Consider the following 12,639-nt stretch of genomic DNA (forward strand, 5'->3'; position numbering starts at 1 on the left):
GCACTCTCACTGCTCTGCCAAGGCAGGAAGGCTGCACAGCAGCTGATGGATAAGGAATGCATCCATCCTTAATCATCCATCATCTCCACAGTAACGGGATCTGGGTGCGTTCAGCAGGGACTCTGACCTGCAGCCACCCACGGGCAGAGCACAGCCTGCCTGCCCACAGCCACGCTCTGCCAAATCCCACCCTCATTCCTCTGCTTCCTGCAGCACCTCAGCTTCCCCAACCCCTGTTTCTGTCAAGGGAGAGGCTGTGCCAACACATTGTGCCAGATCTCCCGTGGGATATCAGCAAAGACCACACTAATCCATACCTTGGTTCCCACAGTTCTGCCTGCTCTCATGGCACCATCAATGTCCCACACAGCTTAAATCCAGTCAAGATAAGACTGAACTCTTTCCTTCTCCTTCCAAAAATCTGAGTCTCTCCAGAGAGAGCAAGGTTTCCCAGGGAGCAACAAGGGGACAGGTTTCAGGGAGAAACTTCTCATCCTCCCTGAGAAGGAGGCAACCTCTGGGGAAGGAAGACCTTAACTGAATGTGTCCAATCAGAAAGGAGAGGGAAGATCCGGGTATCCCTGCACATCTTCATCCAGAGCTCTGTGCAGGATGTGCTGAAACACCACACAGCAGAGCTGAGGGAGCTGTGCCACCCTACAGCCAAGACTGGAGCAGCCCTGGTCCTCCCTGGGGAAACACCTGTGGAAATCTGCTCAGTGCTGGAATGTCCCACAGTCCCCACCCAGGCAGGGCTGCAGCTGGAGCCACCAAGGGAAGCTTTGCTTCCTTCCATTGCAGCTGCACTGAATTCCCACCAGTGCACAGTTATCAAAGACCCCTGGCCACCTCTGCCTTCCCCGTGGGCTTTGAGCCTGATTTGCCCCAAGGCTCTCCAGCTGTGGTGCCAAGGAGTGCCACAATCTCCCTTCCCAGGGTGCCATGCCCCCCCTTACTTGGCGTTGTCATCGCGGGCTATCAGGAGGCGCATGTGGCTGGTGGCTGACGCTGTCCTCAGGATGTCCACGGCCCTGGAACACAAGGACCATGACACGTCAATCCCAGCTCCCAGCAGTGCTCCACTGCTCTCACCCTGCTCGCCTCAAAGCTGGGCAGAGACCCCTGCCCTGGGCAAACCTGCCAGCAGCCGAGGCTTTGGCTGCATGCCCTGTTCCCTGCCCTGGCAGCGAGGCTGAGAGCAACCCAGCCATATCCTGATTTTCCCACTTCTGCAGTAACTGAGAAGTCCCTGATAGGAAAATCCAGAAGACACCTCTGGTGGTGAGCAAATCCTCCTGCAAAGCCTGTGGCAGGAGGCTGGAACGAGGTGGTCTTTAACATCCCTTCCAACCCACACCATTCCATGATTCTGTAATTCCCGATGTGGGGAAGTTTCCATCCCAGGGACAGCCATTTTCTGGGTCAAAATACAAGTGCCCTTGGCAGCCAGGGCAGTTGCTGGGAGCCAGGCACAGCCACAGAGATGTTCTCATGGACATCACCAAACCCAGCTGCCCTGGGGCTTGGGCATCATGACCAGCTCCTCATGCTGCTTCCCATCCAGCCTCGGCCCCTGGCAGGCAATAGGATAGCACAGTGCCTAATGGGAAAGGAGAGCCCCCAAGGTGTTGGTGCTCCTGTGGAGCTGTGAATGATTCTCTTGGTGGGGAGCTGAGGGGCTGGATCGTGGCTCCAGAAGGAATTGGAGCAGCACTGTCAGGCTCAGGCACCAGCTAATCTCCTGTGCTGGGAACTGCAGGATGTGCTGGGAAGCTGCAGCAGATGGAGTGGAGATGCCAGCAGCTGTTTAAAAACTCGGCATTTGGGGGGAATGTCTGAGTATCTCAGATACAATTTGGGCTGTCTGGTCTATTTTTATATTGAATCTTTCTGTCTGATAATTTCCGAGTTGGCTCTTGGGAACAGCACCCAGAGTGATACCCTGGTGCCCTCCACACAACTCACAGCCTAAGCCACATCACAGAATCCCACAAAAGCAACAGGAATGGGAAATTTCCATTGGATATGGTACCTCTCGCTTGTAACTCCAATTAGGGAATCTCCATTGACCTCCAGGATCTGGTCTCCTGGCTGCAGGCGCCCTAGAAAAGAAAACTAATGGATAGAAATTGTGGAAAATACAGCTTGAAGGGACTGGGAGAGGCTGGGCAGTTCCCCCTGTGCCCAGAGACAGGATGAGAAATGCATTTGTTGTTCCGGAGATGCTCGTCCGACCTGTTTTTCCAGATGTCCATAAATGAAGTTTCTGCAACCTCCCGGAACAACCCGTGCCAATGTCCCAGCACTTCCTCTGCTCTAGGAAGTTGCAAAAGTAAATACTGAAAACTGCAATAAAGCTTTTGCTTAATTTGCTTTGAGGTCAAGTAGTTCAGTTGGAGGTCAGGTAGAAAACCATGAGAGGCACTTACACCTGTTCTGGATTTATTTTCCTTTATTGGATGGAAAAATGATGTAACAGCTGGGGAAAAAAAAATATCTTTTTAGCTGAAGTTGTAAAATGTGAACTCTGCAAACCCATAATACCTACTTAGATGAACATATTCAGAATGAAATCAGTGACCCAGAGCAGAGCTGAGTTTGCAAAGGGATCTCTGGTCATTTTGGGGCCACAGGGAGGTGGGAAAGGACAGGAAAGTTCTTGTGTGGCAGAGGTGGGTCGTGCTCTACACACGCAAAGCAATAGCACAGGTGCTGAGGAGCCAGTCCAAGGCTGCTGTCAGATGTTAGAACAACTGCCACACTAAAAAAATACCCCAATCACTGGAAAATCTCCAAGCAAGCACCCAAAACATCTAATAAGGGATGAAACAAATGTGTGAAATAAATACCCTGAGTCTGGGCTGTTCTCAGACCTCATGGCACTCTGGCCCATGTTTCACTCACCATCTGCGTAAGCAACACCCCCGGGAAGGATCCTCTTGACGTAAACTCCATATTCTTCTCCAGTGAGCTCCTTGATGCCACCAATGACCTTAATGCCTGCAGGAAGAACACAGCCCGTGGCACAAAGGCAGAAGAATCAGAGCTGGCACAGGCCATGACTAAGGGATGTAGCCCCAACCCTAAATTCATGGAATCATTAAATGATTTGTGTTGGAGGGACCTTAAAGCCCCTCCAGTGCCACCCCTGCCATGGGCAGGGACATATTCCACTGTCCCAGGTCATTCCAAGCCCTGTCCAGCCTGGCCTTGGGCACTGCCAGGGATCCAGGGGCAGCCACAGCTGCTCTGGGCACCCTGTGCCAGGGCCTCCCCACCCTCCCAGGGAACAATTCCTTCCCAATATCCCATCCATCCCTGCCCTCTGGCAGTGGGAAGCCATTCCCTGTGTCCTGTCCCTCCATCCTTTGTCCCCAGTCCCTCTCCAGCTCTCCTGGAGCCCCTTTAGGCTCTGCAAGGGGCTCTGAGCTCTCCCTGGAGCCTTCTCCTCTCCAGGTGAGCACCCCCAGCTCTCCCAGCCTGGCTCCAGGGCAGAGGGGCTCCAGCCCTTGGGGCATCTCCGTGGGCTCCCCTGGACTCTCTCCAGCAGCTCCAAGTTCATCACTGATGGGAAAGGATCTGCTCTGCTGCAGATCAAAACATTCCTGGTGACAAGTGTTTCCCGCAGGAGATTCCTTCCCTGTGCACACCTGGACAAGCCCCAGGGGCACGGCAGTGGTGGGGACATCTCCACTCCGCTGCCAGGCCCCGGCAGCTCCTCAGCCTCTGACTCAGCCACTGATGGCACAGCCACACCCCAGGAGTGGCCACTGGTGTCGGAGCTGGGCCTGGGGGAGCAGCTGAGGCGGGAGGTGACCCCTGATCCGTGTGTGAGCCGCGCCCGTGGCACAGCACAGCCCGGGCGCCCTGCAGCACCTTGGCTCAGGGCTCCTGCTCCTCACAGCCACCCCTCCGGCCACGGGGCCTGTCCCTGTGGCCACCGTAAGCTGGCTGGCAGGAAAAGGTCCAAGAGACTTATTTATCCAGGGCTCATTAAGTCCTGCTTCGAAGATCCAGGCTAGGGACAGAAGGATTAAAAAGCCTGGCTTTAATTAACAAATCTCTGCCCAGAGCCACCGGTCGGGCATTTTGCCGCTGTGGCCCGGAGGGCAGGCTGGGGACAGGCAGCGCCACCGAGCCAGCGCCAGGCCAGCCCTGTCCCCCGGCTGCTGAGGGGCTGCTCGAGCCCTGGACACGTCCTGGGCGGTGGAAACAAGGCACAGCTGCTGCCCTAAAACCGGGAACCCTTTCTGAAACAGGCGGGAGGGAAGAGGATCCTGAGTCGGGCTTACTCAGGACACAGCACCATTTCCATCCCTGCTTCCCTTCCTTCTGTAAGCCAAGCTCTGCTCTCAGGCCCCTCACAGTTTTCATCTGCCTCTAGGGAAAGACTTTGTGTCTCAAGTCACCTTTATATTAAATTAGATTAAAACTAAATTATTACAATTTCCCATAAAGACATTTCTATTTCTATATGCACCGATTGCTTCTTTTCCTGAGCTCCAAGTCCCAGCCCTGTCTGGTTGCTGGAGTTACTCACTGGGCTTAATGCATTAACCAGGCACTTGTGAGGAGCTGGTTTATTGCTGGAACAGGGAACTCACAGCAGAACACCTCAGGAATGGGCACTAATATTTTCTAATTTGTAATATAGTAGTACAATATCATATAATAATATTATTATTATTTATATTTATAATATTTTATATTGTATTAGAAAAGAAATTCACTCAAATTGGAAATATTGCCCCCCAAAAATATCTATAAGCAGCACAAGCCTCAGCCAAGGTGTGGGTCAGGTCAGGCACCTGGGCACAAAAAGTGGGGAGGAGATGCTGTGGCCGTGGGCCAAAGGTAAAACGTGCTCATGGCCAGGGATGCTCAGCTGGAAATTTCTCTGCTCCCTGTGGAGCCAGGGGATGTCTCTGCTGGGCTCTGCAGAGACACCCCAGGGAACAGGGGCACCCCAGGGATGGGTTTGAGAAACCTTAGCATGAGGGGTCCTGCAGAGGCAGAGCCCCATCGGTTCCCTGGATGGAACAGAGCCTGGAAGTCCAGCCCAAGCCAAGGGGATGACTGAGGAACTCATCCTACATCTTTCTTCAGCCCTAAAACAAAGGAATTAGGAATGATGAGGCACATCAGACAAATAATATGAAAATCTGCACCTTGCAGAGGCTGAGCCACAGCATCCCCCAGCAGCCCAGTGTGTGCCGAGATAGCAAATCAATAATGGCTCATTTCCCTTTTGTGTCTGCAAATCAATTGGAATAATGCCTTAATATAGCTGAAGTATCTCCAAATCCTCCTCTATCCCCAACGATGTCATGAGAAAATCTGATCTTGTTGTTAAAATCAGTGATTACTCACAGTATTGCTCCAGACACACTCCAGCTTGGACAGGAGGAAAAAAAAATCCCTGAGTTTTAACTCCCTTGTTGGGAAAGCAGCTGGATGCTGCCGAGCTCTGCCCACTACTCACACCCATCACCTCACCAAGAAGGTGCTCTAGGTGCCAGTCCTGCCCCCCAAAATCCACTGGAGAGTCCCCACTGGGGCAGGGAGGAGGAGGAGGAGGAGGAGGAGGAGGAGGAGGAGGAGGGAGGGCTAAGCTCTTCCAGGGTTCAGACCACTCCAGGGGACAGCAGCTGATGGATGGCAGCAAACCTGTACCATCCAGGACTGTGGTGGCAGCATTCCTGGGACGATAATTTTTTACATATTTTATAAACATTTACTTCAAGCAGATTTCTGTTTGGGACCCAGCGTAGGTAAATAACGGCTCTTTAATTATCACAGCATCAAAGTCCCAGTATAATGCTTATTAAGTCATACTTAGGGCCAGATAATCTAGCCTATTTTGGATCCCTCTATTTAATCTTTCCTTTCTGGCAAAGGTTCTGGAGCTGATGCCCATGTCCCTGTTTTTTTCTCTTTTGCAGAACAAAGTTTGCCAGGAAAACTCCAGATGGACTTAGAGGTAAGACCGGCCAAGACTGTGTTTTGTTTAGGATCTTAACGATCCTATAAATTTTTCCAAGACCCTCAAGCTTCTCTGGTGCCTCTAATCCTGCTCCCACTAATGCCAGAGTCACAGTTCTCAGGCTATAATCTCACCTGCTCCTGGATCCACACAGGTCAGGGGGTGTCCTGGCTAATCTGGTTGTTTAGTCCAACTGGGATCATCCCGAGCACATCCTGACCCCACTGCCTGCCAGGCTGGGCACAGAGAGGGGCCACCCACTCTCTGCCTAAGCTGGCAATGTTCAATTACATTTCCCTTAATCCCTCTGTTGATCTTGCAGCCCCCGCCAGCTTTTTCTGTCTGGAGGAAGGGACAGATTGGAGGTGAATCACTCGCTGCCCTGTCCTAAGCAGATGAAGGTCAAGATAATGGGATCTCAGTGTTTCTGAGAAATGCTCCTTAATCAGCACTTCCCTTTGATGGCTATTCTTTAATTCGAGGTTCAGGTTTGAGGAGCTGCCAGGTAACCCCTTTGAACTTCTGCTGAGGTTCACATGTGGGTTTCCACCTAAAGCCACAGAGCAACAGACCTGCGGCCAAATGCTGACCTGGCACCAAGCAGTGATGCTGCTCCAAAGGAACTGCTGGAATACTGCCTTATCCTACCTGGGAAACTGCTGGGATAACACCTCATCCCACCTGGGAAACTGCTGGGACAACACCTGCATCCCACCTGGGAAACTGCTGGGATAACACCTCATCCCACCTGGGAAACTGCTGGGACAACACCTGCATCCTACCTGGGAAACTGCTGGGACAACACCTGCATCCTACCTGGGAAACTGCTGGGATAACACCTCATCCCACCTGGGAAACTGCTGGGATAACACCTCATCCCACCTGGGAAACTGCTGGGACAACACCTGCATCCTACCTGGGAAACTGCTGGGACAACACCTGCATCCTACCTGGGAAACTGCTGGGATAACACCTGCTTTCACCTTGAGAAACTCAAGGCACTTTCTTTTCCCAAATAAACCCACTCTGAGCAGCTACACCTCTGGCAAACACAGGGATTCTGTAAGCACCACTCATCAGAGAGGGATGATTAAGCTGCCAGAGGGCAGGGATGGATGGGATATTGGGAAGGAATTGTTCCCTGGCAGGGTGGGCAGGCCCTGGCACAGGGTGCCCAGAGCAGCTGTGGCTGTCCCTGGATCCCTGGCAGTGACCAAGGCCAGGCTGGACAGGGCTTGGAGCAGCCTGGGATGGTGGAAGGTGTCTCTGCCCATGGCAGGGGGTGGGATGAGATGAACTCTGAGGCTCCTTCCAAGCCAAACCATTCCAGGATTTCTGGAGGATGATCACTCGTCCTGAGTGCTTCAAGCCTCACAGAAGAGGATGAAGCCAGCAGTTGATGGCATTAGGAAATCCACATTATTGTAGCTTCCTCCAGCACACCACAATTTGCTTTGTAGGTTCTGCTAGACCCTGCAAAGACCCTCTGGCCACAGACTGGGGGAAAGGAGAGGAGCTGGAACCCAGTGAAGTGGCTCACAAAGAGTTGCCACACCTGTCACTTCTTCCAGAGGTCAGTGATGGCCCCATCAGGCTGTTCTGGGCCTCCTCCTTTAACGAGCTAATCTAACCCAGCAGCTGAAATCCCAGCAACTCAACCAAATTCACCTCTGGAGATTAAAATATCATATTCACCAAGTAAAGTTATTTCTCTGAGCTCCTGTGAACCTCATGAACATGGGAAGAGTCAGCAAAGCCGTCCCCCCATGGCAGAAAGTCCTGTTACCCCAGAGCTGGAAACAGCCAATAATTAATCTATAATTAATCTCAGGTCTCAGGAAACCTGAACTTGTTTCTCTGGTGACTCCTCAGGAGTTGTCCCAAATGGTCATTCAGGAGCCTTACCAAGAGGTCCCCATCTGCTCTGTGGGAGGGTGGGCTGCACTCACAATTAAGGATTAAGGGAGAGACTGTGAAATCCTGATGCAGGATCACAGATTTTTATAAAGTCCATGGCAGAGCACCTCTGGATACAGAGAGGTCAGAAGAAATGCTCTGCTGGATCCCTCTGGGCTGAGTGTCATGAACCTGGGATTTTCTCACGTTCTGGTGGGTGTGACCTTCTGTTTCCCCTTCTCTTCCACGCTTTGAAGTCCAGAGTGCTGTGGAAGGACACCTGACTCACTCAGTGCTCATTCCCTTCCCCGTGGGCCAAACTTTCCAAACCCAGCTCATGCATCCCAGTCCTCAGGAGCGCTGCAGGAAGCACCTTCCACCCCTCATTGGGATGGCTTTCTGGGGGAAAGGTCTGCAGAGGGGCAGGGGAGTGCTGGGAATTATCCTTATTTATTTATTTATTTATTTAGCATTTTAATTGATTTAATCCAGAAAATTCTGAAAGGCCTCTCCCCCTCATCCTGCTGAGGGAAGGGGTTGTGGCCCTGGGCTCCTGCGCAGCTCCCAGCACTGGCTGCTCACCATTACCATGGAACTAGTTGGGATTTTGACATTCTTTTAATGTCACAGCTGCAAAAGCAGCAGAAGATGCTCAACACAGGCAGGTACAAGACACCAGCGAGACACCAGACTTCACACAGCGAGGCACATCCTGACACAGGCTCTGGGGGCTGGGGGGATGTGTGGGGTATCCCAGCCCAGCCTGCTGTCCCTGGCACTCACCCAGCCCGTTTGCGCACTCGTAGAAGTCGAAGCAGTGCACGGTTCGATCCATCCCGTACGGTCCCATGAGTGTCCTGGGGGAGACAAGAGGAGCAGCTTTCTGTCATGGGCCAAAAAGGACAGAGGCACAGGTGCCCAGCCAGCACACACAGAGGCACATTGTCCCTTCCAGCCCAGCAGGCACTGCAGACACCCAGGCTGAGGGACAGCCCCACCACTGCACCCACACGGGCAAAACTCAGCCCCCAGCCAGCCCCCCCCGATCTCTACAGAGATAAATGAGAGAATATGTGCAGGGCTGAGCATCATCCTCTCCACCCAGCAAATCTGATGGACCTGTCTGTGATTCATTACCCCAGATTATCAAGGCTGGACAGCTGTGCAGCACCCGGGAAATGAGATCAGAGCTCGGAGCTGTGCTCTGGAATAAAGCAGTTTCACAAACACAGCCTGTAATGAACACAGCCGGGCACAATCCACTCTCAAGGTTTTTAATGCAGGCAGAGGGTCTGGAACAGGGGATGCAAGAGCTGCTCCAAGTCCTGCCTGGTCTGGTGGGAGCTTCTCACCACAAGCCAGAGCGGGTGGAAAAGCATCACACACCTGAGATTTCCCCAAGCCGAGTAACTCCCCAAAACATCTCACAGTCTCCCCCTAAACACCTTAGGCAAGGTCCCAAATGAATGACCCCAAAACCACCCTGCCCCAACCACAGATTCCAAACTCCAAACCTGGGACCACCAGGGCTTCTCCTTGGGCTCCTCAGGATGGATGAGCCCTGATCTGAGAAACCCCGACCCAGAGGTGTCAGGTGGTGAGGAGGCACCAAAGCACTCCCCAGAATTTAAGTTGCAAGAGAGAAGATGTTTCCCAATTGATATCAGGTCCCAGATCTGAACACGGATGAGGAGGAACAGCAGCATGGGAAACAAGAGGCTGCTCCAGATCCAGCAGGATGCAGGATAAGAATAACCTGCAGGGACTTACCAGGAGTCCAAAGTAAAACTCAAAATATTGAGCTATCCAGCAAAGCCATTAACTTCCATCTCTAAGATTCGGACTGGAAGCATTTTCTCCATGTTAAAAAATGCCCCTCCTTGCAATCCTTGCACTGTACTGAAGACTGAACAAACAACTGGCCACACCTGGCCTTTGAAAAACAGAGCTCGAAGGCATCCCAGGAAGGCAGAGCAGCCCTGGGCCCAGGCTGGTTCAATCCCCCACCCAAGATTTTCAGGGTATTTAGAGTAAATCGCCGAGGAAATTCCCCGGGCGAGCCCGGGCGCTCAGGGCGGGCAGGAAGGCACCATACGGCTGCAGCTTCAGCGGAGCAGATGCCTCCTCGATACGATCAGCTCTTAGCATCATCCCCTGCGATCAACTCTTATCATCATCCCTTCCCACTCTGAGGCACGGCCGCCCAGCAGCCCCGAGCCCTGCGGATGCCACCAACGCAGAAAACCCAAGCCGAGACGGTGTCCTGGGCTCTTCCTGCAACCCTTGCCTCCCAGCCCTGCTCCTGGAGAAGCCACAGGGAAGAACCTGGGCTGGAAGTGGAAACCACGGGGACCCCCGGGGCCCCCTCCTCATCCCCACCGCAGCTGGGGGGTTACCTGCTGATGATGATGGCTCCCTTGTAAAGGACAGAGACCGCGGGCATCTTGCCGGCGGTGGCAACCCGGCCCTGCCCGGCACCGGCCACTCTGATTTGGCAGGAATCCGTTAAAATGACAGGAGAAAAAAAATGGGAAAAAAAAAGGGGAGGTCGGAGGGCATCACGTGGTCTCCCCGTATGCATGTTAATTCCTCCCAACATTAACACAGATCAGCTCAAAACATCTCCAACTTTAGATTAAAGCTTACGCAAGCCGGAGCCAGTGCGGCCCCTCCGAGCGCCTTCCCAAAGCGTGGGGCCAGAGCTCGGCCAGCCCCGAGCAGGGCTGGCCCCTCATCCTCAGCACAAGGGGAATTACTTGGGATGCGCTGTTTGGAATGGCCCCTCCAAGGATGGAGGGCAGCGTTCGGTGTGGGACGTGTGCAGTCACCATCCCTAAAGGGTTAAAATCCATAGCAAAGCTTTGGAAGCAGTAACAGACTGTGGCACTTAGAGGGTTTAGGGTTGATGTTGATTTTTTTTCCTTTAGCATCTTTTCCAGCCCACAGTATTTCCTTCTTAATGCAGAACAAGTTCAGCTGTCCCCGGTCTGCTGGGAGGTCAGAAGCCTGACTTGCCTTTGAACAGCCCCTTCCACAGAATTCCCAGAATGACCATGTTGGAAGAGACCTCAAAGATCATCGAGTCCAACCCGTTCCCTCCCTGACACCTCAACTAAACCCTGGCACCCAGTGCCACATCCAGTCTTGTTATAACACATCCAGGGAAGGTGACTCCACCAACTCCCCGCGCAGAACATTCCAGAACTTTATTACCCTTTCTGTAAAAAAACTTTTTCCTAATATCCAACTTATATTTCCCTTGACGCAGCTTGAGACTGTGTCCTCCATCCCTATCTCGGTGCCATCATCCAGCTGGAGAAGCAGCAGCACCCCTGTCTTGTGGGATGGGGCGATGGAGGGATGAAATAAGATTATCCAAGCTTTGCCAGTGAATGGGAATGGACCAGAACAGCCCACCTCAGGGCTTGGCTGGAGCCGGGCTGCCATCCTGGGGGGAAAGATCTGGTGACCTTTCCTGAGAAGGAAAACATACTCCCCTGGACCTGCAGGAGGACACGGGTCCTGCATCCCGACCAGCCCTGGAGGACATCTGAGGTCACAGGGAAGCTCCTGGCCCTGACTCCACCAATGGTGTCCTCCTCGTGCTGTTCCCACAGCGTCTCAGCAGGCTCCTGGCCAGGCCCCATTAGTGGCCCTTGCCCTCGTTAGTAGAGCTCTGACTGCAGCCGCTGTGGACGTGCCTGCCTGGCACTGCCACTCCTTGCCAAACCATTCCTTGAGTCCAAGCTGCTGGATATGGCTGTTCCCATGTCTGAACAACTGATTTTATCAGCTGGAGCTTACCCCATGGCCTCGTGTGAAAAGTGCTTCAAAACAATGACAAATTGGAAAAGTTGTCCTGCATTTTGTCTTCTTTTTTTAAATTGTTTTCATTTGAGGACATTCAGATGACATTTAAAATCTGAGTAGATTTGACTTTTGAGTGGCCAAATCTTTCCTAAAAATTAAATTATCTAGCTAAAAAAATAAAATTTGGGTAAGTAATGCCAACTAGACAAACGTAGATGCATCTGGTGATAGATATATTGTGAACACAGCAAGATGTGTTCATGCCCTTGCCAAGGCTTTGGCTAAAGCAGACTAAGCACGAGGGGTGGTACCCGGGCCCATCTCCAAATCTGCCTGATGCTGCAGCCTTCAAGAGCCTCACAAACCTGCCCATCCCTCAGCAACCCAACAGCAGGGAGATGCTCTTTCTCCTGCCATCCCACAGAAAAGGACCAGGGTGTGGAGAGCCAAAAATTAACGCAGGAGATTCCAACACCTGATGACCACCAGCTCTGGGTCTCAGTGATTCGTTCAAGGCTGGCCAGGAGGCTTTGTGGCAGAACATGCACAGAAATTCAACTCTGGGCTGTGGGAAACTCCCTCTGTGCCTGTTCTGCAGTGGGAGCTGTTCCACACCAGGGCACAACTCCTCGAGGGCCAGGAGAGTCCTGGCACCATGCCCAGCTTGGGGTGACCTTTTTGGGCACCACTCACCCAGCAGCCTCCTGCCACTCACACTCAGGATCACACTCCAAGTGCTCTGATGCATCAATCACCTTCCTGGTCAGAGGAAGAGACATTTCCTTCCCACCACCAGAATACCATGTACACCCATCCGAGATCCCATGGGACTCTGCCAATGCATTTTCACCCAGTTACTGCCGTGATCCACGGGCCAGTCTTGGCTGGAATAAATCAGGGATGCTGAAGGGAAGGGATTGCACAAGCACCGGAGGCACTGGCAATGGGAT

The 12,639-nt window shown here is 52.7% G+C and overlaps 1 protein-coding gene across 1 annotated transcript in view; it reads right to left on the reverse strand.

The window, feature by feature from the left end:
• LOC137483433 (syntaxin-binding protein 4-like) overlaps window positions 1–10,426 on the reverse strand; it is a 38,697-nt gene extending 28,271 nt beyond the window's left edge. Inside the window, exons 1-5 of the mRNA XM_068206472.1 lie at window positions 10,276–10,426; window positions 8,663–8,736; window positions 2,905–3,000; window positions 2,033–2,102; window positions 957–1,031 (exon numbers count right to left, since the gene is read on the reverse strand). Of these exons, the coding sequence (XP_068062573.1) occupies window positions 957–1,031; window positions 2,033–2,102; window positions 2,905–3,000; window positions 8,663–8,736; window positions 10,276–10,322 (362 nt within the window). The 5' untranslated portion in view covers window positions 10,323–10,426. The remainder of the gene's footprint in view (window positions 1–956; window positions 1,032–2,032; window positions 2,103–2,904; window positions 3,001–8,662; window positions 8,737–10,275) is intronic.
• Between the last annotated feature and the right edge of the window lie 2,213 nt (window positions 10,427–12,639).

The sequence above is a fragment of the Anomalospiza imberbis genome, chromosome 16 (genome assembly GCF_031753505.1).
Source record: "Anomalospiza imberbis isolate Cuckoo-Finch-1a 21T00152 chromosome 16, ASM3175350v1, whole genome shotgun sequence".
Lineage (NCBI taxonomy): Eukaryota > Metazoa > Chordata > Aves > Passeriformes > Viduidae > Anomalospiza > Anomalospiza imberbis.